At 41.0% G+C, this 26,283-nt stretch overlaps 1 protein-coding gene across 7 annotated transcripts in view; it reads right to left on the reverse strand.

The window, feature by feature from the left end:
* The window catches only part of Ncoa2 (nuclear receptor coactivator 2), a 302,083-nt gene that overhangs the window by 16,743 nt on the left and 259,057 nt on the right, over positions 1-26,283 (reverse strand). For 4 of the 7 annotated variants that reach the window (XM_029553991.1, XM_029553994.1, XM_029553992.1 and 1 more), the window contains 5 exons: positions 19,956-20,166; positions 17,280-17,486; positions 13,828-14,043; positions 11,207-11,336; positions 1,065-1,245 (listed from right to left, as the gene is read on the reverse strand). In XM_029553991.1, coding sequence (XP_029409851.1) covers positions 1,065-1,245; positions 11,207-11,336; positions 13,828-14,043; positions 17,280-17,486; positions 19,956-20,166 — 945 coding nt within the window. The remainder of the gene's footprint in view (positions 1-1,064; positions 1,246-11,206; positions 11,337-13,827; positions 14,044-17,279; positions 17,487-19,955; positions 20,167-26,283) is intronic. The other 3 variants (XM_008848868.3, XM_029553995.1, XM_008848871.3) reach the window with 3 other exon arrangements.

A 26,283-nucleotide genomic window follows, 5' to 3' on the forward strand; every position in this document is an offset into this window, starting at 1 on the left:
TGTCTTGGTCTCCCTGTAGCCCCAGCAGTCCTAGAACTTACTATGTGGACCAGGCTGGCCTCAAACTCACAAAGATCCGCCTGCCTCTGCCTCCCAAGTGCTGGGATTAAAGGCGTGCACCACCACACCTGGCCTGACAAGATTATTTTTAATGCTTCAGAGAAGTCTACAGTGACTCTGCATCCCCGTCTTCCTGGACCTGGTGACATGCCAGAGGTCCAGGGAGACTGGACCTTGGGAGGTACTTGTGGCAAAAAGAAAGATGTGTCATGCTGAACGGAGAAGACAGGGGTGTGAGGGTTTCCTACAGCAAACCAGGAAACGTGAGAACGCAGCACAAGATTATTTTTAATGCTTCAGAGAAGTCTACAGTGACTCTGCATCCCCGTCTTCCTGGACCTGGTGACATGCCAGAGGTCCAGGGAGACTGGACCTTGGGAGGTACTTGTGGCAAAAAGAAAGATGTGTCATGCTGAACGGAGAAGACAGGGGTGTGAGGGTTTCCTACAGCAAACCAGGAAACGTGAGAACGCAGCTGCAGGGCCAGCTTCAAACAGTGTTGTGTATCTTAGGAGAGACACCAGGTTATTTATATCACAGCTCTCAGATACCCTCAAACCAGAGAAATACAGATAATTACAAAACTAGCAAAGAATTACAAGAAATTGTTCTTTTTTAAGATAATAAACTAACTGGGAGGAAGAAAGCTAAGTTCATTAAGATGGCTGATGTTTTATATTCCCATTTGTTTAAATATCTCTAAACTTCCTATGGGTGACACCCACATAAGGGTCAAAGTGATTATGAACTGCAGCCACCCCTAAAATGACTATTGTGCAGAACAGCAGCTTTGACCTGCTCCTGCCCACAGGCCTGAGCAGTACCTGTCTGAGCTCTTCCTGTCTCCTGCTTGCCTTTCAAGACACAGGTAATGCTGGGGGTGTAGGAGAAACATGACAGGGCCACCTGCTGGAGGTAAAAAGCATCCTACAGAGCAGGCTGCAGGAAAGAGCTACTTTCTGCACACAGAGCAGTGTCTGACCCCTGCTGTCATCTGGGCCTACCTGACTGACCAGTTCTGGTATTCCCAAAGCTCTATCGATCTCCTCCAGGCCATCAAAGTTCCGCAAGGCCAGATAGAGCTGGTCCAGGAGTGCTCCCTCATCACTTGGAGACTCGGCTGCAGGATGTGGACACAGCAGGTCATCAGGGGAGCTGCCAAATGGCTGCCTGTAAAAAGACAAACTTCACCTTGGGCTGATGGAAATACAAAGCAGAGGTTTAGCTTAGCCAGTACCCCCTTCCCCCTCCCCCATCTGTGGGGGAATCCCAAAGACAATTCTGCAAAGCTAGCTTTCCAATATGAATCTGTGCGTTCAGGGCCCACTTATCCAGTTGCCCCCCGCCCTCCTTGTATTAGCCTGCTAGTGAGTATCCATTTTACAGGGACAGGATGACAGACTGCAACTTTCAGAAGGAAGCACTAAGTGGCTTCACAGTCATTTTCTATAGGCAGTTATGATGACCACATGGGAGAGAACAGTGACAGCATAAAAACTACACTTATTTTCTTGAATTCAAGCTGGGTTGGAGTTGAACTTGGCTAGGCCACTAGAAAACTTAGTTGTACAAAAGTAGGACCTGAAAACATTTATTAATGCCCCTAAGAAATGTAGCTGTTAGCCCTTCCAAGGTACCACAAACCTATCAATTATAATTACTATGAGGCAATATATAATAGTTTTGTGACACTAAATTGAAATTTCTATGGTATATAAAAAACTATACATTACTGGACAAATTAGAGGAGCTTTTAGAATGAGTTTCTGAATAACTTTGATTGTGAAAGAAGAAATGATACTTGTATTTTACCAAAGTCTCTTTTGTATTCCTTGAGCTAATATATAATGCTTTAGAGAAAACAGAAGTTCATAGATAAGAAAACATCAAAAAAATTTTGTAGTAGGGGCTGAGAGCTGGCAAGCATTCAGGTTTGGTTTCCAGCCCCTACATGATAGCTAACAACCATTCGTTAACTCCAGTTCTGGGAATCCGATGCCTTCTTCTGAACTCTGAAGGCACTGCATGGCTGGAGTGCATTTATGTACATGCAGGCAATACATTCATACACATAAAATTTTTTTTTTTGTAGTACTGGGAAGTGAACCTAGAGCCTCACATATGTCAGACAAGTACTCTATCACTGAGTTACACCCTCAGCCTAGCAAACTCATTGTGTGTTTGTGCTTTTATCCCTTTATCAAGGGATAAAGCTGTCTGTCTGGCCCAGTTCAGTTTCAGGAAAATCAGTCTGACAATGACTGAACAAACTGACCATCCCATCTACCCGTGCCCTGCCTCCCTACTCCAAGAGGGAGATACATCTATCTTGGCTTCTAGCCTTGACATCTGGTTCCTTATCAACCCCCTTGCAGAAAATATCTGGTTCCCCCCTCAGAATGCCCCATCTCTCCTTCCCAGATTCCAGGAAGGAGCATGAAACCACCACAGAAGACAAGGCTACCTTCTGGGATTCCAGGAAGGAACATGCCTTCTAGATCCCTATAAATTTCAGACTGCCCCCAACACACAACCTCCATTCCCATGGGAAGGTTTCCTGCCGTTATGGCTATAAAGCTATTTGTATCTGTTGAGATCAGATTCAGTTTCTACTTCTTTAGCATGTTGCCCTTTCATCCCGCATTCTAACAAGTGTGCTGTACTTTCTCAGGCAATCTAATAAGCTATTTGACCTAGAACTTGAATATGGTGTAGTGCTGAATGCTGAAACCAACAATTCATTTCAAACAGGGATAGCAGAGTGCATCAATCCAAAACCTGTGTTCTCTATCTGGTCCTACTTGCTTTTTAAGAGAAAATAGCCCAGTCAAATGCCCCGCTACATGCCACACACAGTCCCACTATGTCTGAGGCAGGGCAAGCTGGCTGGATGGCCAGTACCAGCTAAAAGTGGCCTGAGGGGGCCCGTGCTCTACCCTTGCCCTCTCCTGCCACCAAGAGACTTGTGGAAGGGCAGCTCAGCCTGCGCCTGAGGTATCCAAACTGCTCCACCCACTTTTCCACAGTCCATACTCCTGCCCAATTAATCTTCACAATTCAAACATGATCAGATCTCCCTTTTACTGCTACAATTCAGGAGCAGAAGGAAGAAGTGGCCACAGAAGTGGCAACACAAGGGAGAAAATCACCCAGCTGTGTGTCATGGATGGGGAGTGAGGGGATACCCCCAACACAAGTGTCCAACAGTTAGAGCAAGGCTCATGAAAAAGCTCCAGGCAGTCAAGAGCGAATGGATGTGTTCTTGACTATGCCCTCAGCCTTGGGAAGCTACTTAGTGAGTCGCTGAAGTGTTTCCTTTGTCCAGCTGTTTGTTATAATTTTCAGCTACTGTCAAAAGCAGCACTGTGAGGCAAGGCTCCCTCCTCAGAGTCCTCCACCAGTGTTTGATAGGGCAGGGTGAGATCTAACCACCAGGCTACCCAGAATCTGCATGAACAGACTGGCCAGTCTTCATCTCAATGAAGCCAGCCAGGGGAATGGAGAGGCTCTGCCTCATCCTTTATAAGACCAAGCTCTCTACTCTGTGACAGGACACCGATGAGTCCAGGTGTGCATGCTAAAAATGTTGTTTTTGTTAAAAACTGTTCTTTTTTAAAAAAAATAAAAAATAAAAAGGGACTCATTGTATAGTCTTGGCTGGCCTGGAACTTGCTATGTAGACCAGGCTGACCTCAAACTTGCTGAGAGCCACCTGTCTCTGCCTCTTAAGTGCTGGGATTAAAGACAAGTACCACCACAACCCGTGACTTCTTTTTGAATTAAAAACCCCAAACATGGGGGTTGGAGAGATGGCTCAGCAGTTAAGAGCACTTGCTGTTTTTGCAGAGGACCTGAGTTCGATTCTCAGCACCCACATGGCAGCTCACAACCATCTGTAACTCCTGTTCCAGGGTATCAGGTGCCCTTTTCTGGCCTCTGTGGGCACCACATGCACATCGTGTACTTAGATACATGTAATCAAATACACATAAAATAAAAATAATAAATATTGGGGAAAAAACCCCCAAACATACGTATACATTAAAAAGTAAAACGGGGCTGGTGAGATGGCTCAGAGGGTAGGAGCAATGGCTGTTCTTGCAGAGGACCCAGGGTGGGTCTAGCAACCCTCTGTAAGTTCAGTTCCAAGGGATCCAATGCCTTTCTTTTGGTCTCTGCAGACATTGCACACACGTAGTGCACTTATATACATAAAGACAAAATACTTATGCATTATAAAATAAAAAGTTATTTTTAAAAAAGCATGCCAAGTGTGGTGGTACATGCCTTTTGTCCCAGCACTGTGGAGACAGAGGCAGGCAAATCTCTATGAGATAGAGACCAGTCTGGTCTACATGGCAAATTTTAGGCCGGCTAGGTCTACAGGAAGACCCTATCTCAACGACAACAACAACAACAAAAAGTAAAGCAGGTTGGAGGTAGTTCAGTGGTAGAGAGCTTGCACAGCATATACAAGGGTTTGATCTGTAGCACTGTGGAAAAACCCACACCCAAAAGGTGAAGAAGTACCCGCAGCTTCCCACTGTGGCCACAGGCCTCTTCAGCTCAAGCTGGGACTCTGGGGCACTCCCCTAGAGGCTCTCCTGCATACAGTCTCTCTGGGATTCTCCTACTATGATACCCTAAGGATCTTTTCCCCCAGACACACTGCACTTAACAGTTCCTACTTGGTTCCTCAGCTCTACTCTGAAAACGACTAAGTTAACTGGGGCAGGGTAACAGCAGCAATGGAATTCAGGGACATACCTGTGGACACATCTGACCTTTTCAGGTGTCATACCCACAGCTTTCCATGAGCCCCAGCAACCCTGGACAACTGATCTTTCTGCAGAGGATGCCATACACACAACACCAAGTCTCATTGCTCTGCCCTTCCCATTCACCTCTTTACTTAAGGGTCCCCTCCCACCAGCTCTAAACACCTCACAGGCACTGCTGACCACCCCACTTTCCTCTTAAATCACTCTCTGTGCTATGCTGAGTTGACATGGAATTTATGTTAAAAAGCATCCATGTGGGGCTGGAGAGATGGCTTAGTGGTTAAGAGCACTGGCTGCTTTTGCAGAGGACCCAGGTTTGGTTCCCAGCATCCATGTGGCAGCTAACAACCATCTGTAACTCCAGTTCCAGGGGAATCCAATGTCCTCTTCTGACCTCTGTGGGTACTGCATGACATGGGTGAACTTACAACATACGCAAGTAATACACTCATACACATAAAAATAAATATAGTAAATAAAATATTTTTAAAAGCATCAGTGCCAGATTACACAGTGAGGTGGGACTCATGTTCTACCTCTTTGTTAGCTTGTGCTTGAAAATAAACCATAGGTCTAGGAACTTTCCAGCTGATGAAAACAAAAGATTACTGATCTTGGTGGGCTACCATGTTACAAAACATGTTTATATTGAGAAAATTACTCTGCATCATATATTACCAATTTGGTCACACTAGTAATTTTATGACTTCCCTCAGAGAAATGGTAATATGCATTGTTTACGGAAAATTCCAACTTTATAAATGCATTAAACTATTCCTTCTTCTCTTCCTTTCTTCGCTTCTTCCGTTTTTTTTTTAGAAGTTTTTTGCTATGTAGCCCTGGTTGGCCTGGTATTCACTATGTAACCAAGGGTGGCCTTGTACTTTCAGCAATCCTCCTGCCTCAGCCTTCCAAGCACTGGGATTGCAAATTTGCACTAGCATGCCAAGATCAACATATTAAGAAATTATTTTCCTATGCCTTATGCAATTACAAATATAGCTGTAGTTTAGGTGGCATCTGACTGATAAATATAACATTGGGACAAGACTGGGCTTCAAAGGACACCCCTCCCATGCCTCCCAAGATGGTATATAATAGTGGCAGATACGCTAGAAGAGAGATCCACCATATATATACGCCCAACTGTATTTGTGGTTCCAGGGACTGACTAGTCCAGAGCTTCTCACTTGTAAAGCACATGTTCTGCTGCCAGGTCACACCTCCCCCAGAAATCCCCATCCTAAAGTCCAGCCACTGAATGACAAGAAAAAGTCAACAGATGAAACCTTATTTTTATATATTTCAGATAACAGAAAACCAAACTCAGAAACTTTAAACTTTTCATGAAAAGAAATCTTTCCTGAAAGTAAGCTACTGAATTTCAACAGGAAATTCCTTGAATAATCTTCAAAAGCCATTAAAAAATGTTTTTTTGGTCTTTCTGAGACAGGGTCTCCCTGCAGGTATAGCTGGCCTGGAACTTGCTTTGTAGAACAGGCTGGCCTCAATCTCACAGAGATATGCTGCCTACCTGCCAGCCTCTGCCTCTGCTGGGATTAAAGTTGTGTGTCACCATGTCTGGTAAGTGATTTTAAAGTTCTGATCTTTCTGTCTCCACCTCCAAGAACTGGCATGCACTACTGTGATTAGACTCCAAATTTACTATATTGTAAACATATTTTATACATATGAATGAAGGACAACAATGGGAATTTAAAAAACCTGGAAAATATAAGCTCATTTGTAAATAAACAAATATGCAAAATGTGTTATAGGTTTAATGCTCATCTTTTAAAAATGTATGCATAAATGAATGCTGGATTATTCATAAAACACTGAAGGGGCCATGGAGATGACTCTTGTCATCTTGTTACCAAGCCTAAGGATCTGAGTTGGATCTCCAGGACCCACAGGAAGGAGAGGTGTCCTCTGATCTACACACACACTGTGGTATGCATTAGTAACCCCCCACACAAAATAAACTAGTGCAATAAAAAAGTCAGTAAAAAATTTATTCCTGAATATCAACTGATGGCTCATGCCTATGATCCTAGCACTTGGGAAACAGAGACAGGAGGATTGTCACTTCAGTTGTGGTCACCCTGGATACACAGTGAATTTGAGGCTAGCCTGTGATGCATAAGAAGAACCTGTCTCAACAAACAAACATAGGATCTAAATATTAACTTATAAAGGGATTTTAAACAAAGGAATACTGCCTTTCCTTTATTTCAAGAGATGTGGCTAAAATCTTTATTACCCATCACTTTTGAATTTTTATGACAATAATTTTTTATTATTTTATAAAGCTAGTTATTCTACAAAGTTCTTTCAAACTTAGTGAGATAAATAGTTCAGAAGACTGACATAACTGTGGAAGTGGTGAAACGTTCTGTTTTGCCCACTGTTCTAGTCACAGAGCAACAGCAAAGGGGGCAGCACTGGGGCTCCAGCCTTGAACAGCAAGCTAAGCTGGCTCACCGTCACTGGGCCAAGCCTGAGTCTAGACCTGCTTCTGTCTCTGCTTATAGAACTTGTGTATGTAACAGTAAAGATCCTTACTTTGGACCTAGATTTTCCTAGAAATTAATCTTTGATTTCATGAAAAAAACTATACTATCATTTAATTATTATATATTTGTATTCTGTACAAATTTCCATGGAAGTAGGTGGGCTTCTAATATATCAAATAATCGTATTCACTGACATCATATTAGGGTCGAAGACCTGAAGGACCCCGAGAAGCTACTGCCTATACTGTGACTGCAGCCATGGGATGCTCTCTGCCTGAAGCCTATGGCAGTCAGGGACCAACTGCCCAGCTGACTGCGGCCCTTTCTTGGTCCTCCACTGCCTTCATTCTACTAAAAGTGCAGGGGTCACCTGTTCTCAAGCAGGACAAGTAGGACTTTCTTGGAAACTGGCAGTTACAAAACAAAGCAGCTCCTCTGCAAAGAGCCACCCTTCAGATTGGAGACCTCACTGACTGTCCAGCCTGCAGGAAGGTTCTCTGTGAGGCTCAAGGCTAGTTCTCAATGTAAGCACCTTCTGGCCAATCTTTGCTGCTGATGATCTTAAAAGTGCAGGTTTTCTAACAAGCCAGCTTCACGAAGGCATCACTTGCAACCTTGGATTTCTTACACTGCCTTCTGATTAGGCTTGGAAATGGACCTCCTTGTCTCCAGCCTTCTCCCTCTTCTGAGCCTCCCTCCATGCCATCACTTAGTCCTCAAGGTCACCTAGGGAACACGTGCTTCTCTGGCAAACACTATTAGAGGGTAACAATTAAGTTATCTGTACAATGTAACCGTGATGCTGAGTTTGCAGAGTGTAACTCTCTAAGAGGCAAATATACAACCAAACCAAATCGTCTAGGAGCTAAAACCTGAGCATCTTGTCTGTATTTGAGTGTGGACCTTCCAGTGTAGCTGTAAATGGGGCGGGCAGTGGTGCCCACTCCTCTGTAAATAAACCCCCACCCTAATGCTCTGTTTAAAAAAAAGAAAATGATAGGTGTTAGGATAGATAGATGAGAGGGATGGACTTGCACTGGGGAATGTCTGGGGGCACTGACTTGACACAGTGGGCCTTGACACCCAGGACAGAGTATATGGATTCCAGTGGGGGGGAGGCCATGGGAGGGTGCTGATGGGGATGGGGCTATAAAGATGATTCAGACTGTTTGAGATATTCTGTATGAAATACAACAAAATTTAATAAAAACAAATTAAAAACAATCACCACCACCAAAAAAAACCACAAAAAAACCCTGAGCACCCTGAGCAACTGTTGAGAAATACTTTTTTATCCATTAAAGCAGAAGAGCACTGGGATCCTGGGCCACAGCAAAGAAGTTTCAGGTATGGTAGGTAATTTGAGACAGCTGAACTGAGCTGGGGGACCCAAAAGACTCCACCAACAGTGGTCACTATCTCCACCAGAGACCAGTGCAAACCTCTCTATGAAAGCAGCCTCAATTCACATCCACTGAGCATGACCAATTATGAACTCCCAAAGAAAGGCTATCAAAACAGACAGGGAAAAGGGCCATCATGGGTGAGAATCAATAGTTGAATTTAGAATTACCCCCCAACACATATGTAGGAAGTATTTCAAGAAATTTAGAAAAAATAACTATGAATATAATGTTTAAACATATAAAAGAAGCAAATAATAAGACTGAAAAATGACTAGGGAAGTGACTGTTAAAAATGAATATAATAAGTAATAATAAATTATTCTGAATATAGTACACAGAAATTAAAAGATGAAAACCATATGAATCAAGAAATACAGAGGATGGGGCCAGCAAGATGGCTCAGAAAGTAGTAAAACTGCACTTGCCACCAAACCTGAGTTTGGTCCCTAGGATCCATGGAGCGAGAACCAGCTCTCCAAGGTTATTTCTCTGACCTCCACACTTACACCATGCTGTGCATGTATCCACACTCATAATACCCACAATAATAATAAATCAATAAAAATTAAAGCTAAAACAGAAGTTTAACATGTCTTGTCAGAATCCCAGAAACAAAGAATTGAGAAAACAGAGGAAGGGCAATATATAAACATAAACTTGTAATTTTTCCAGAACTAGTGTGTGGTACATACCTGTAATACCAGCACTCAGGAGGCTGAGACATAAGGACTCTAAAGTTCAAGACTAGCCTGGGCTACAGAGTGAGATTAAAAAATAAAACAAAGTCGGGTATGGTGGCACACATCTTTAATCCCAGCCCTTAGGAGGCAGAGGCAGGTGGATCTCTGTGAGTTCCAGGACAGCCTGGTCTACATAGTGAGTTCTAGGTCAGCTAGGACTATAGGGAGACCCTGTCTCAAAACAAAACAAAACGAATTAAATAAAACCAACCAACCAACCCCTCTCCCCACATGAATCAAGAGAAAAATAAAATACAGCATGTCCTGGAGAGAGATCTTAGCAGTTAAGAGCAGATACTGCTCTACCAGAGGACTGGGGTTCAGTTCCCAGCACCCACATCCAGCAGCTCACAAATACCTGTAAGTTCAGGTCTTAGGGGACTCCAATGCCTCTGGCCTCCCTGAGTACCTGCATTCATGTGCACAAACCCCCACACAGAGACAAAATTAAAAATAACAAAATATTTTTAAAAAGAAAATACAACATATACTAAATACAAAGTGGAATAAATAAATCCACACTTAGACACACTGCAACAAAATATGCTGCTGTTTGCTATGCTCACACGAAGACCCGAGTTCAGCTCTCCATGTAAAAAGCTGGGTGCGGTGGCAAACATTTGTAATCCCAGCAAGACAAAGACTCAGTGGTCAGCTAGTATAACCTCATAGGGTAAGTCTGAGGAATATTCCAAAAGCAATGAGAAAAGATCACCTACAAAGTAACAAAGGTGATTAGAAAATCAGAAGAAAAACTCAATTAAATTTGATCAATACCTTCTTTATGTTTCAAAAATCTTTGAACAGCTCAATGAAAAATACCTGTATTCTTTAGGGTTTGCTATCTAAGATCCTCCATACATCTATTACTAATCCATTCTTCCAGCCAAACTTTTTGCTGTCATCTTTTATTTTAGTTTGTGTGTGCACGGGCACATGTAGGCCAGAGGTCAACCTTGGGTACTGATCCCCAGGAGCCATCTGCCATATTTTTTGAGACAAGGTCTCACACTGGGACCTGGGGTTCACTGATTAGGGCTAAACTAGCTGGCCACTGAGTCCTAAAGGATCCTCCTGCCTCTGCCTCGCCAGTGCTGGGATTATAAATGTTTGTCACCACACTTGAATTTTTACATGGGCTCTGGGGATCTGAACTCAAGCCTTCATGTTTGTGCAACAACCACTTTGCCAACTGTACCATCCTCCTAATCTCTATTTTTTTAGTGATAAAATATATAACACAAAGCAAGATCATTTCCTGTTACCGTATGCATACCATACTGCTTCTGTAACCCCTGGGCCTCCAGGATGCTGCTTTGCCAAGTGTATTGGGCCCTGTCACCTCTATTCTGTACCTGTTCTCTTTTTCAAGACTCAAACCTTCCCCAGTCATCTTAGTTGGATAAGCTGTTGATACACGGTTTATTTCTCTCAATGCATTTACACTGTGTACTACTTCCTACTTACACTTATCAGCACACACATCTTAGACCACTTTCCAAAACTTCAACATGTTCAAAGGTGTATCTAGCTCTTGCTGATTTCTGCATCCTCCCTTTCACTCCCTGCCTGGTAGATGATTTGCTCTGAAGAAATGACAACTGGGCAGGCGCCACCCTTTCAGAAGGAATTCACTCTAGGCGTAGGTCTGGAATAACTCACAGAACCTATGGGCTGCTGCTCTCCCAGCAACCAGGACTCACCTGTTCTGACTGGCAAAAGATGCCTGGTCTATAGGCAGGATGCTCTCAGGCCATGGAGCAGTTTGATTTGGAGGAGCTTGTTGCTGGCTATACTGCGGTCCTCCCATGTTCATCTCTAACTCAGAAGGCCCTAAAGAGGGAGGAGGAAAACAAAGCAAAACAAAACAACCCAAACCTTAGATCTTATAATCAGGGAAGTATGCATTTCTACTGTGTAATATAAAATGAAAGAGCTGGTTTATGTGAAATGGAAAGACAGATGCAGTAATTGGGTGAAAATAAGGCCATAAAATTCAGCCACAAAGTAGAAATAAAAGCAATAAATACCAACTTTAATCCTGTCCACTTTAGGGCATATCTAGATGAGTAGTAACAACAGGAATCTCTACTTGCTTACAAATTTGTTTATGTGTGTTAGATCTCAGTGATATTTATTATATTGGAAAATAAAAATACTAATTCATTAAAAACCATAAATCTCAAGGATCTTAACCTTGGAAGAGGATTTTTTTTTTTTTTTTCGTCTTTTTGAGACAGAGTCTCCCTGTAGTTCGTAGTGGTGCACACCTTTGATCCCAGCACTCGGGAGGCAGAGGCAGGTGGATCTCTGTGAGTTCAAGGCCAGCCTGGTCTACATAGTGAGTTCCAGGACAGCTGGGGCTACAGGGAGACCCTGTCTCAAAAAAGACCAAAAAAAATTCATAAATCATCAAAATTAGTCAGCTATATTAACGTAATTATAATTTTTAATGAAAAATGTAAAGCAAATTCCCATTCATTGGCATGGTTTCATGTTTGTGCAACTGCTTGCACATGTGTTAGCAGAACCACTGCATGCTTGCAGAGAATGCAACTGAAGAAGACACTTGTCTGCATCATGACAAGAACAGCTGGGGCCCTGCAGACACCCCTGTAAGACACTGGGGAGCGAGCCCAAGTGCTGGTCTAGGCCTCTTGCACCTGAACTTTGGCTAGCTACACTTTGGTCAGTTCTTCCAGAGTAAGAGCAGACAGCCCAGACATGCTCCTTCTTTGAGGTTCTTTTTGGGTTGAGGGATGGTATGAGCTTTTAAATTATATTATATCATTATCTGTAGACCGGACTTCCATTATAATGGACAATTTTCCATCAGGCTGAGTTCATGGCTTCTCTGAGTTTATTCACAACCAAGTTCAGCTACATATTAATGCTTGCAGAGCTCAAATTCAAAAAGTGAGAAGCTCTTCAGTGAAGACTGGGAATAAATTCTGTATATGACAGACCTCTTATTGGACTTTCAACACCATAAAATTTTTCCAGTTTAATTTTCCATAGAAATTTTGGTATTTTTAACATTTTTATGCATTTCGTTATTCTTAGCATTTTCAAATGACATGAATTTAGGTGTGGGAACCACTTATTACTTTGAGTATATACTATGTAGAAAGGCAATATAAACATTACCTCTCAGGAATTCTGAGCCAGAACATATGGATCAGTTAAATACCCAGGTAAGAAAACTGACAGTAGAGTTCTGACGGGAATTCTGTGCTATTCTGTCAAAACAATTTGGCATCTTCCTGTGCATGAATTAGTACTTACTGTACAATATCTAACATATAAAAGTATACAAATACTGGCTTTTCAGAATTACAATAATGTACAAGAGGAAGGCTATATGTCAGTGACTAAGAAAATAATTCAAGTAGGAGCTATATAGACATTATTATTATCATTATTATTATTATTATTATTGAGATAGGGTCTCATTAAGCCCAGACTGGCCTCAAATTAGCTATGTAGCTGAGGAGGACATTGAACTTCTGTTCCTCCCACCTCTACCTCCCAAGTGCTGGAATTACAGGTAAGCTCATTAATTTTTTTAGTGTAACAATTATACTGAGATAATTTATGTCATAGAATTCACACATTTAAAGTGTATAATCCAATGGATGTTGATATATTCAGTTGAACAATCATCACTGCATCAATGTTGGAACATCGTTTGTTCAAAAAGAAACTTTTGTCACTAGGAGTCACTCTCCACTTCTACTCAGACTCTTATCCTTAGGTAGCCACAACAGATTTGCCTATGATGAATACTTCACACAAATGGCTTTTTAATAGCATGTGAACTGTCTCCAAATAGAAGTCTAGAGATACTTAGATGCTGTGCAGTGTTCTATGAGAGCCCATGTCTTCAGTTAGGACTGGGAAAGAGTCTGGTGGGGGTGGGGGTGAGGGGGGCAGGGAGGGGAACACTTGGAGAACTGGGAAGATCACAGAGAAACTAGAGCCATACCACTGATCTATTATTTTACTTTAAAAGTATCATATATGTGCATGTACATGCATACAGCATTTAGAACGCAACATTCCAATTCACTTCTCCCCCAAATTAAAATGAGGCAATTTAATGAAAACAAAATATCACAAAAGTAGTTTGTTCTCTGGAAAGCATGTGAGAGTCTATGATTCTACAGACTTTCAGTAAAAGCCTAGTTAGGACAGCTTCACACTAGAGGATTACCTAAGCTGCAGTGAAGGAGCACGCCTTAGAAGGACCTGTGGGGCTGACACTATTCTAAGAAATGCATTCTAAGAAAGCGTAATAAGAGCACAGAGCACTGAACTGCCTTACCTATGTTCATGACCTGAGACTGAAGCATCTGTCTTTGGCCAGGCTGGCTGTTGGCTCGCATGGGGATGCTGGCTGTTGGGTTCCGAATCATGCCTCCTTGAATTGGTCGGTTCATGGCACTGGTGGTAGCAGCACAAGTGACTCTCACAGCCGAACTCTGTGGTGCCCATTCCCCAGAAGGCATGGTGGGCCGGGAAGTGTTACTACCAATAATTCCTGCACACAAGGCAAAGGAAGCTGAGAGATGCAGACACTGAAAACATAGTGAGCAGATACAAACAACAGACCTCACTGCAAGACCCAGACAAGACTCTGTAACCCAGTCTCACAACAGCTAACACCCTCCCTGAGGGCAGATGTGGACCCTTGGCTAAGAAGTAAAAATTGGCAATTACTACAGAGCTTTCACAACATGAACCTGCTACTCTGTACAGTTCAAAAGAGATGTTAAAATTGTTCCCGTATGTACTTAGAAACAGGTGCTGTGGCGAGTGGATAACCCCAACTTCCTTCCTCAGGAAGTGAATCACATTAGCTGAGATACACGTCAGTGCTTTACTTTCCAAAGGGGAGGTGAGGCACGGAGGAACGACGTTAAGAACTGATGATCAAGCCCATGTTTATCAACCCAAATCAGAGAACATTCCATAAAGCCTATAGGAGACTTCTAATCCTCGAATTCATTTCAGTGTATCAGAAATTGGTAACCTTCTAGGGACACAGTTACATCTACTGTGTGAAAATTCATCAAGCTACACTCATACTATAGATGTATTTCTGTATGTAGTCTATACATCAATAATAACTTTCATAAAAAAATTGGTAAATTTCAAAACTTATCAAGGGCAGTCTCTAAGTAATAGAGAAATGAAAGACCTTTTTGTTAAGATTCTCAAGTCCAAGGGAATTTAATATTCCTGGACCACTGTATCCTGACTGTACAGATCCAGAACGGGTTAGGACAGGTGTGAGAAAATCCTTCTGCACTTGACATCTGACCACACGGAACAATGAGCACGCAGCACCAGGATGTGGCACCAGAACTGTGCCCAGTTCCTGGATGTTGGTAACAGTCAAACATGGATAATACCTAATTTTCTGAAGGGGAAGCTCCACAGATGACATCTCTTTATTTTGAAATAGTTGATACAGGGTATATAAAGGCTTTGCTTTCAAATACATGGCTTGCTTTCATTTATTATAATTGTTATAAGCAACCAAAACTTTCAAAATATTTAACAAGCAGAGAGAACAGGTATTATGGGTGTTTCTTTACTTATGAAATGAGAAAGCACTAAGGATGATAGAGAATTTAAAAACTAGAACTATGTTAATACATAATTAAAATCATTTTACATTATATGTGAGCTATACAAACATTATGGGAGAAAAGCATTTTAATTTTTTAAAAACCTACTTAGCCGGGCATGGTGGTGCATGCCTTTAATCCCAGCACTTGGGAGGCAGAGGCAGGTGGAAATCTGAGAGTTTGAGGCCAGCCTGGTCTATATAGCGAGTTCCAGGTCAGCTGGGGCTACAGACAGATCCTGTCTCAAAAAGACCAAAAAAAAAAAAAAAAAAAAAAAAAAAAAGGGAAAAAAAAATCACCCATAACTCAACAATTTAGTGCAATGAGAGTAGGTGTTGTTCCTTTGAGTCCTTGTCTGTTTTGGAAGCAGAGGGAGGGCAGTGTGTGATCTTTACATACTAGGTATTGGAGACTTCAAGGCTGCCCAGATTTTAAGGTGGACCCATCCCCGTGGTACTATGTAAGACTCCTCCGGTAATTCCTAAATGCTTTGCATTCAGCTGATACGGAGCCACCCTTATAAACCAGCAGCTAATTTTCACTTATAAAATTTTACATTGTCAGTATTTCTCTAAATAAGTATTTTATCTTAAAACAACAAAGTGAAAATGGCATTATTTCTACGAATTTATAATTTAGTCAGTGGCACATACAGTAAGCAGTCACATTTGTTGAACGAATAAATGAATACAGCACAGTTCATGCATTCCATGAATTTGTTTCCAGTTTACAGGAAATGAAACATCCATTATTTCCCCTTAAATGGAACTCTAATCTTTAGTTAACTATCTAAATGGGAATGTATGGGAATTACAGGCCGAGCTAAAAATAAAATACTAAGAACTAAAACACCCACAACTGTAAGTTCTTTTTATAAAATCCATTTCCTTCTATGCCTTTCTCTCTAATATTTCATTGAGACAAAGGAAGAAAGCTATAAACTGTAAGCAGCTCTTCAATAGGAAAGTTAGCATGCTCCTGTATCCAGTACAAATGATGTTCTAAGGTCCAGTCAGTGCTGTTACAGTAAGTTCAGACCTGAATTCTATGGCAGTTGGGGAATATGTCAGCTGCTGTGACAGAAGTATTACTTAGGAAATGTGCCTGGGTAATGTGGCAGACACCTGAAGATTACAGCAGGTCAAAGTCTAAACCAGATCACAGGCAACACGCTAAATCTTTACGAACACCACCCTGAATCAGCTCCGAAGGTAATTACTGGGCCAGGTATATCATTATTTAAAGTTATTGTTGCTATTATATCTTTTGAAATGGGCACCATGTTGTGGTCTCAAACTAATGTGCTCATATAATTTTGTCCTGATCAGAGCTATTAAATGCTTTCAAAATTAAGAAAACTAAAAAACCAAAAACCAATAAACAACAAAACCAAGTTTATGGCCTCTATGAGGAATATGCCCTGAGTTTGGTGAAAGTTTTTTTACTTTCGTTTTCTGATGGGGGTCTCACTGCATAGCTGTGGCTGTCCTGGAACTCCTATGTAGACCAGGCTGGCCTTGAACTCACGGAGCTCTGCCTGCTTCTGATTCCTGAGTGCTGGGATTAAAGGTTTGCACCACCACACTGGGTCCTGAAAGTTCTTTATTTTTTTTTTTTCCTTGTCTTTCTGAGACAGGGTCCCCCCGTAGCTTCAGCTGGCCTGGAATTCTCTATAGAAAGTTCTTTACTTTTAATTAAGTTACTTCTTTCTGAATGAAAATAGGATTACCCAGAATTATGAAAGGTTGGTGGAATTTTAAATAACCATTCTGAAACATTCCAAACACAAATCATTAAAGCTTTTTGCTGGTGTCAGCAGATTATCACTGGAAGCTAGCAATCAATCACCAGTTTAGTTTACATACACCCTTCCACATCCTGACCAGTATCTGGGATGGAAATGAAGGAAGCCAGACAAGAAGACGGATGTCCAGGCCCCTCATCAAAGCCCCACTCACTTAAGGACAAGGCAGCTCGCTGGAGTGGCTTCCCACACACCACTCTCACAGAGAACCTGGAGGGTTTTTGTACTTTCACGTTAATTTCTAACAAGTCACTGGGGAAAGTTCTACCAGTTTGATGTGGACAAATACGTCATTCAGTTGTACAACCCACCAAGAAAACAGTGCATTTGAGCCCTTACCTGTGCTACTGTTCCCTAAGTTTCCTTGGCTTCCTATCATCCCTTGGTTACCCATCATTCCTGGCTGAGGTATCACTGAGTAGGGACTATTGTTTCTGATTGGTGGGAAAGGTCCAGCACCAGTTGGGCTTTGCAATGTGATGTCAAGTGGTAAATTCTGGTTTGGCAATAACCTGCCCAGTTGCCCTGGTCGTGGGTTATTAAAAGCTAAGGAGAAAACAAATGAAAAATTAAAGGTTAATAAAGGACAATGGAAAAGAATATTAACAGTAGTAGTGTTTAGGGAAAATGTCACCCGTAAAATAACAAAGATGCACACCAGGCACCAACTACCTTCACGGATGACATCTCAGACAGAAAACATATGCAGCACTGAAATGGAGAGGTACAATATGAGCCACAGGTTTCTGATCTAACTCTTGATGACTTTGCAAAAAGGAAATCCAGACTATTCACTGTTTTTTTCTCTCCAGTAGTAATTTGTAATACTGACAATTGAACAAACCATTAATATGATATTTTTCATTATATTATTCAAACTGTTTTTTTCTTCTCTTTCTCATTATTTTTTCTTTGATGAGGTTTTGCCTCCAGCTTCTGATCCTCTGGCCTCAGCCTGCAGGGACTGAACTAGAGGTGTGTGTCTCCATGCCTGGCTCAGGAGTAATGACTGTTCAACAGCAAAGCTATAAGCATCTCTTGCATGTAAGAGCAAATACATTCATATATGATCTGGATGTCAGAATATCATTTCTTTTCTTTTCTTTTTTTCTTTTGTTTTTGGTCTTTATGAGACAGGGTCTTCCTATAGCCACAGCTGGCCTGGAACTCACTATGTAGACCAACCAGGCTGACCTCAATCTCACAGAGATCGGCCTGCTTCTGCCTTCTAAGCACTGGGATTAAAGGCGTGTCCCATCACATCTGGCTCAGAATATTATTTCTTAACTGGACTTTCTAAGGTTAGAAAGTGGATACTTTCATTGTAAGTTAAAATCTTTAAGTATAAACCATGTTACCTGAAGCAATATTAAAGGTTATTACTGTAAATACAGCCTCTTTAAACTCTGGACACATTGAGATTTGAAATGATTTTTATACTTTGTTCAGAAGAACTGATTGTATACTAAGCAATATACTTGTGTCATGTACACACACTGCAATTTGATAATGTTACTGAAATTTAAAATACTTAGCTATTATATATTATAATTCATAGAACTAACCTTTAGATAAAGTGCTTTCTCTAAATTATATAAATATAGACTGGAATTGCATAGCTAAAAGAAAGAGGAACTTTTAGACAATCTATAGTAGCAATAAAGCATTTAGAAAAATTAGGGCTAGGAACAGAAATTATGTATGCTCTCAAGCATGCCTTCCTCAGGTTAGTTACCTGGCTACTATGTGCTGATGCTAATCCCACTGGGAGTTCCAGAGAGAAACCATTAGCCCCCCAAAAGTGCTCTGCTCTCTCTGTGGGTTAATGGGCAGAAGCTGGCATGGTTTGTATCTGGTTTCCAATTCTTTGACTTTGTGACTTCCCTGGTCAAACAAAACCACATCTTTTTTTTTTTTTTTTTGGTTTCCCCTTTCCAGAGTGGTCAGGAATCACATGAAAAAGGATCTAGTATCTAGTGGTTACAGATAATCTCTGATGTGGCTAGGGCTTTCCCTGTCTGATTTGAGAACAATGCTAGGTACTGGCTCAAACCAGCTGAGGTGGAAAACAGTCATTTTTATTTACTAACACCAAAGGGGTTGTCTTTCTACCAATTTATATGGAAGAAAATGTTCTTCATTCAAAAACTAAAAACTAGGTATAATCAAGTTTTCTATCTATGTGGTCACAGTGATTAAGAGCTTATCCTCAACTTAAAAAATTTTAAAAATAAAAGGTATTTTGTAAGTAACACATGAATTAATCTTTTTGAGACAGTCTCCCTGTTGCCCCAGCTGGCCTGGAATTCACTATGTAGACCAGGCTGGCCTTGAAGTTACAGAGATCCGCCTGCCTCTGCCTCCCAAGTGCCAGGATTAAAGGTGTGCACCACCACACCCAGCTGCACATGAATTAATCTTAAAACACTCTGAGAAAATAATGATAAAGCTCTGCGTCAAACAGGTGTTCCTATGGAGATGTCTAAGTGACAGGGCAAAGCATTTGGACTGTGAGTAGTCTTTTCATATATAACAAACACTTAAAAAAAATCTTTCTTTTTTCTTTTTCTGAGATTGGGGGAGGGGGTCTTACTATGTAGCCCCGGATGGCCTCAACTCACAATTCTACCTCAGCCTCTCAAATGCCGAGATTGCACAAGTATAGCATCATGCCAGGCTTGAAACTTTTGGTCACATAACTCCCTAGTTTTCTGTATTTTAAGTATTCAGTCACATAAAATCTGTTTCTAAAATCCTTCTCTGCAGGCCTAAGTGACCTGGAGAGAGCTATTACAATCAGCTGAAGAACCAGCAGGGTCGGTCCAGCTGCTACTGCACACAAGAGGCTGTCAGAGCCTGCATACCAGATTCCATGCTGAGCCCTTTCTCACAGACCTGGACAGTAGGTGGTGCTGTTTGATCACAAAACCCTCCAAAGTGACTAAGCTGCCTGCACCAGACTTTACCATGTTTCCCTTGGTTCTCCCGGTCAAAGTGGCGACAGGTGATACTCACTGCTCTGTGACATTCGCAGTGCTGCTTTCTGGGCTCCAACAGGTGTGACAGAACTGCTGTCGGCGGTGAGTTGCATGAGGTCATTGATGATGGCTTGCTTGTCAACTGATCCAGCAGGGGCGCCTGGCCTTGTGTCTGGGAAAAGCTGTGGTAATTGACTATTCTGCAAATCATCCAAAATCTCTTCCAAGTTGTCCAGCTCGCTGCCAGGCTGCAGTCAACAAATACAAGAGTTCACCCAGGCCCATGCCGTGAGTGGGGGCCCCCACCCCCACCTGTCTGCAACTACAGACCTAACCACCACATGACACCCTGGCCAAAAAAAGAGGCAGGTACACACATGATTGTCAGGCCTAAGAACGAACCAATCATCGTTTAAAAATTAAATCCACCAGGGATGAGTCATCTACTCTCTGGATCGTGATTCCTTCAACTCGTCTCACTAAGTATGAATATGTATATCCCCAATCAATTATAAGGGAACTATGACTTACATTTTGGGCCTAGGTATTGTGGTTAAGTTTTCCTAAGAAATAACAATAAGAACAACAACAAAACTGATGAAAGATGAGGTCCAAATAGCGATGGCCACTTCCTTTAGGGAGAGGTGGGGGATGAACGTGAAAAACCCTGAAGTACCCATGAACTAGATAAGCCTTGTCTTTTCTGTCAGAGTGGCACTTTTTGCTTGCTTGCACTTTGTTTTGACTGACAGTGGCTTTCTGTCACTAACCAGTTAGGGTGACAAAATATAGGGATGTGAACACAAGCTGGTGGCTCCCAGAACACAACATTGGTTAACTTAACTTTATAGGAACCACAAAGTGTTTTTTAGCTCTGCCACCAATTCTTAAATTCATTAAATTCATTTTCTTTTCTTTCTTTCCTTCTTTTTTTTTTTTTTTTTTTTTTTTTTTTTTTTTTTAAAAAAAAAAAAAAAAAAAGAGGACGATAAATCTTTCACTGTGATATATCAAAATAACTTGAACTCACAGAGATCCTCCTGCCTCTGCCTCCCAAGTGCTGGGATTATTCAATTACCAATATACTTAAAGGGTAAGTAAGGTAAGATAACTAACACTATTTTATGCTGGCTACTTTTTTCTTTCCAAGAACACTAAAGTGATTTCATGTACATTCTTCTAAGTAGACTCTATCAGTGTGCCAGCATTTATAGTCAGAGATTACAATTCCACAAGAAGGTGTCAAAGCCAGCATGATCATGCCTGTAATCCCAGCACTTAGGCAAAAGCTAGCCTGGGATACACAGTGAGCTTAATACAGGCCAGCTTGGGCCAGAGAGTAGCCAGTTCAAAAACAAAACAAGAAGTGTCTGAATCAGATGCTAGGGTTACTTTCAAGTGAACAATTTACAAGAATTGTTTTTCTTTCTAAGATTTATTTTATTTTATTTATTTATTTATTTGGTCTTTTTAAGACAGGGTCTCCCTGTAGCCCCAGCTGTCCTGGAACTCACTATGTAGACCAGGCTGGCCTTGAACTTACAGAGATCCGCCTGCCTCTGCCACCACGCCCAGCTAGATTTATTTTATTTTTAATTACATGTATGTCTGTGGGTGCATGCACTTGAGTGTGAGTGCCTGCAGACACTCACAGGGGTGTTTGATCCCCCACCTAGAGTTGCGGGCAGTGAACCACCTGATGTAGACACTGGGAATGGAACAGAACTTGGGTCCTCTGCAAGAGCAACTCTTAACTGGGCTAATTCCAAGAAAGTCAGGCAGTTTTCTCAAGGTTCTGAATGTACTTTGAATCCCTGACTAGCCCTTTCCTCCACATTGGCAAATGAAATACAAGTCATACATACATCTGCTCCTAGCTCGCACTTACAGTGGAGTGACTTCTGTTTTATCCTGTGTACAAATCCTGTCCTAAACACAGAGATTGCAGTTCTAAGATTTTTGCCACTTATGATAAATATAGTGTCTACATAGGATGTTGTTTTTGTTTATCTGAGACAAGGTCTTTCTTATGTAGCCCAGGTTTGCCTCAAACTTGCAATCCTCCTACCTCAGCACTGGGATTACAGGCATGTGCTGTCCTAGAGTCTAGGATATCTTTTTTTTCACTGAAAAAATTACACTTATTTGTGTATGCATGTGTGTGTGTGTGTGTGTGTGTGTGTGAGAGAGAGAGAGAGAGAGAGAGAGAGAGAGAGAGAGAGAGAGAGAGAGAGAGATGGCCTGCATGTGGAGGTCAGAGGACAACTTGTGGGAGGTGATTCTCTCCTTCTACTATGTGGATCTCAGGGATCAAACTCAGGCCATTAGGCCTGGCAGCAAATGCCCTTACCTGCTGAGCTACCTTGCTGGCCCAAGGATATCTTTTGACTAGACATATTTTCAACTTAGGCAGTTATCCAGCTGAAATGACATTTTATTTGATTCTCTTCAGAGACAACTAGCTTAGCAATAAACTTAGAGAGTCATTTTCAAGGTATTTCCTAATGTACTGTTTGAACAATTATTAGGCCATTTTCTTGTCATCCATTTCCAACAAAAGAATGAAAGCTCTCTGTAGGAGAGTTACCGACAGAGCACTAGAGGGACCCTGGAAACTCCCAAAGACGGTACAGGACTGCATGCACACCCATGGAGCAGCACAGCCTTCCCCAGATGGTGGGATGAAGTTCTAAATATGTTGCTTCAGGTAAAGGCTATGCTACATTTTAAAAAGTCTGTTGTTACAGGTCTACATTGTAAAGAGTCATGAAGGAACCAACCTCCCGGTAAACTCAGGTCCCTCTGCCTGGGCATATAACTCAGTCAGTCAACCGGTATGCAAAACATCTACTTCAGTGATCATGTAATATCATTATTTTTCTTCTAAATGCATAACTCCGACTTTGCATGCTTTAAATACAATAATTTTTATTATGTTTTGGTGACTGCATCAGGTATAAATTGACCCTTTCCCTATTAACATTAGTGTCTGTGGTGGTGGGTCCTCAGACAATGAGATTAATTCCTTTAATCATTAACACCTTTTTTTTTTTTTGGTCTTTTTGAGACAAGGTCTCCCTGTAGCCCCAGCTGACCTGGAACTCACTTTGTAGACCAGGCTGGCCTTGAACTCACAGAGATCCACCTGCCTCTGCCTCCTGAGTGCTGGGACTAAAGGCGTGCGCCACCACGCCCAGCATTAACACATAATTTAAAACTATTCTACGGTTTCCATTTTCTATGTACGTGTTTCTATGTATGTGTTTCATATGTATCTCTAATAAATATCTATAGTTTTGTCATAAGAACAGAGGAGAAAGAGGCTCTGTGGGACTCTTCACTTTTCTTTGCCTTCTGACAATGATGCCTTGTGTTGAGTTCTTTTAAAAAGTGGTCCTTAAAGCTCAACAAGTGGGTGAGGGAGGAGGGCTGAAATAAGTGATAAATTGCCTCTAGAAAAAGCTTGGCAGATTGCCTCTTATGAGAAATAGTCAAAATAGGCTCATATAAATAAAAATAGAAGTATGCTCATTTTCTCAATAGAAATTTCTTGAATTTGCCCCTAATCTGAGCCATATAACAGAATATTTTTTTCTTTTACAGATTTAGACAGTTGAGGCTACACTCCCATCATTCCTTCTTACCTCCTTCCCTTTCACACAAACAAAACTCTAAACCACTTTAAATACAATGAGAACATCATAGTTGCAACCTCTCCCACGCTTTTTTTTTTTTTTTTTTTTTTTGGAGGCAGATGACGCCATGACACCAGGCTGGCCTTGAACTTGCAATGATTCTCCTGTCTCTGCTTCCTGGGTGCTAGGATTGCAGGCATGTTATACTATACTATGGCTTTCAAAGAGTTCTGACAAGATTCATGTTTTCTTTGTAATTGATTTTTATGTCTAAAATAATTTATGTAATATGCTAAGTATATAAAAATGTCAAAATTTGACATATGACATATTTTGATATCATGGGTACATATAATGTTATATACCTATATTAAAATATATTTGAATACTTAAAAATCAATTTATTTCAAAAAAATCAATTTATTTCAAATATCTGAGATAAGGTTTCATGTAGCCTAGGCTGATCGAACCCCCTATGTAGCTGAGGCTGGCTTTAAAAAAAAATATATTTTTCTAGGAAAGCTACAAGAAACAAAATGGTTTGAGTTTTGCTGAAGACTGGCCTTATTAATAGACAGCTTTCCTCATAAGCGAGTATTAACTTTTATCAGAGAGAGAGAAAAAGAAAAAACAGGAGAGAAAGGAAGAAAAGAAGGCCGGCAGGTAGGAGAAAGAAGTTAGCTTAACTCAGCTGTGGATCAGGGTAGCTCTGACAAGTAACATGTCTTTGGATAGCTATGTGAAGTTTTCATGCTGACCTGGGTCTATGGAGACTCATAGTTCTGGACACCGTTTGAACTCATTCAGGTTAATATTTCAAGACAATGTAAACTTTCAGAGATACTGCTTTTCTTGAGTTTATTCATTGTAAACTTCTGGAATATGCATTTAACATGAATTTTTCATTAATCATTTTTGTTGTTTTATTTTGGAGACAAGGTCTTGTTAATGTAGCCCAGGTTGACCTAGAAGTGGGTATCCTCCTGTCTCAGCCTCTGGAGTGCTGGGATTACAGGAGCACACCACCATGTCTAGTTTTAAGTTTACTTTAGATGTTCTTCAGGGAGATAAATTTCAGAATATCTATATCCCTTAGGCTGGTTGACTATAGCATTTTCTTCTGTGTTCATTTAAGTTCTGGAAGAGTTGAGATTTGATTACATGAAGTTTCTGGTAGAAAATTTCTTCTACAGTAAATTTTAATTCTTATTAGAAGCTCTCTTAGACCCTACCCACTTTGTTAAGCACATTTTCTTTGCAAGACAAAAAGATTAATGCCTTCCTTTAAAATGCTTTGCCAAGATACTTCAAAGTTTTGCTTAGGCATCTATTTGAATGCTCAAATTAGCCACATCAATTTGGGTAGTTAGTTTAAACTATTCCAGGCAGAAAATGAGTCAGAAAGATCTTTATAAAAGTTCCACAAAATGAAAAATAGACTTGATTTATTAAATTTTTCATTTTTCTGGTTTTCTGATTTTTTTTCATGCATCAGATCAATTTGTTCTCTGAAGGAAATATAAAGAACACATGCATTTTAATGACGTAAGTACTCTAAAAAATTACAAAGCACCTTATGAAAATATTTCAAATAAAAAACATAACTTTGTAGTATCTGCTTAGCACAGATGTTAGGAAAAAGTGACACAATCCCAGCATGCGTGGAGGGAGTTTTCTGTACACTACCAGTTTAAAATGTGGTTTTCCTTTCTAATCAAGTCAAACACCAGGAGACCATTTCCAAGCCCTCACTTGAAGTGTAACATTGGGAAGAACGCAAGAGTGTCACTTGGCTGAGTACCAACCCTGCTCCCTTGTGTAAATAAGCACATGACTTAAGACAGTAAACATACTGGAAATTTTTCTATCACAGTTTCTGTTTCCTGTTGGCTAGGAAATGTCGTAGAAAAGTATCTTGTTTAAATACTCTACCCAGTAAAAAGAAGTTATTTTAGGTATAATAGTGCTGTACTGCTGAAGTACTTCCTGTCCTTAATAAGTTACTTAACTCAGTTAATGGCTCCTTCTTCTTCTTTTTTTTTTTTGAGTCAAAATAATAAGACAGTTAACTGCAATCCAGGCTATCTGTTTTTCCTTACTAAATAACTTAGTGCATTCCCTTGAAGTGAAAGAAAAGTCTGGGTGACCTGTACAGCAGGTGACAGGAGAACCAGCTGTCTGCGTGCAACAAAGGCGAGCAGGAGGGGAAGAACCATCATTTTTTTTTCTCATGCTAACTTTGATCTAAATTTAGGCAATGCATATTTCCTGTGGTAACTTTTCAGGTTGCAGTGTTTTTGATGCTAAAATTGCCCTGTGAGGCAGTATTTTAGGTGGTGTTTTGGGAGGGAGTGAGGGAAGGTGAGGCCAGGGGCTGGGTTTCATCAAGAAAATATACTTACTGCATATGCATGTGTTCGTGTGCCTGTGTACCCTGCTTTGTGATTCCCCAAGTAACAGATTTATGCTTTATGTTTCTCAGGCCAGACAATTTTGATGAGAAAATAATTTCTCCTAAATAACAAAAACTCAAGTGAGTCAAAGACTTAAAAAAACTTTTTTCTTGTCTGAAGGGAATGCAACCATATATAAATAAAGAAATGCCAAACAGTGACCCCTTTCTTGACCCTCTAAGGCCCTAGGGACTTAGACAAGGCCTAAGACAGAAACAAATTCTGTTTATGGAGTGAGGGGCTGGGCCATGTTCCACACTGAGTCACCATTCTGCCC

Source organism: Nannospalax galili, unplaced genomic scaffold, assembly GCF_000622305.1.
Source record: "Nannospalax galili isolate Female #2095 unplaced genomic scaffold, S.galili_v1.0 scaffold102, whole genome shotgun sequence".
Lineage (NCBI taxonomy): Eukaryota > Metazoa > Chordata > Mammalia > Rodentia > Spalacidae > Nannospalax > Nannospalax galili.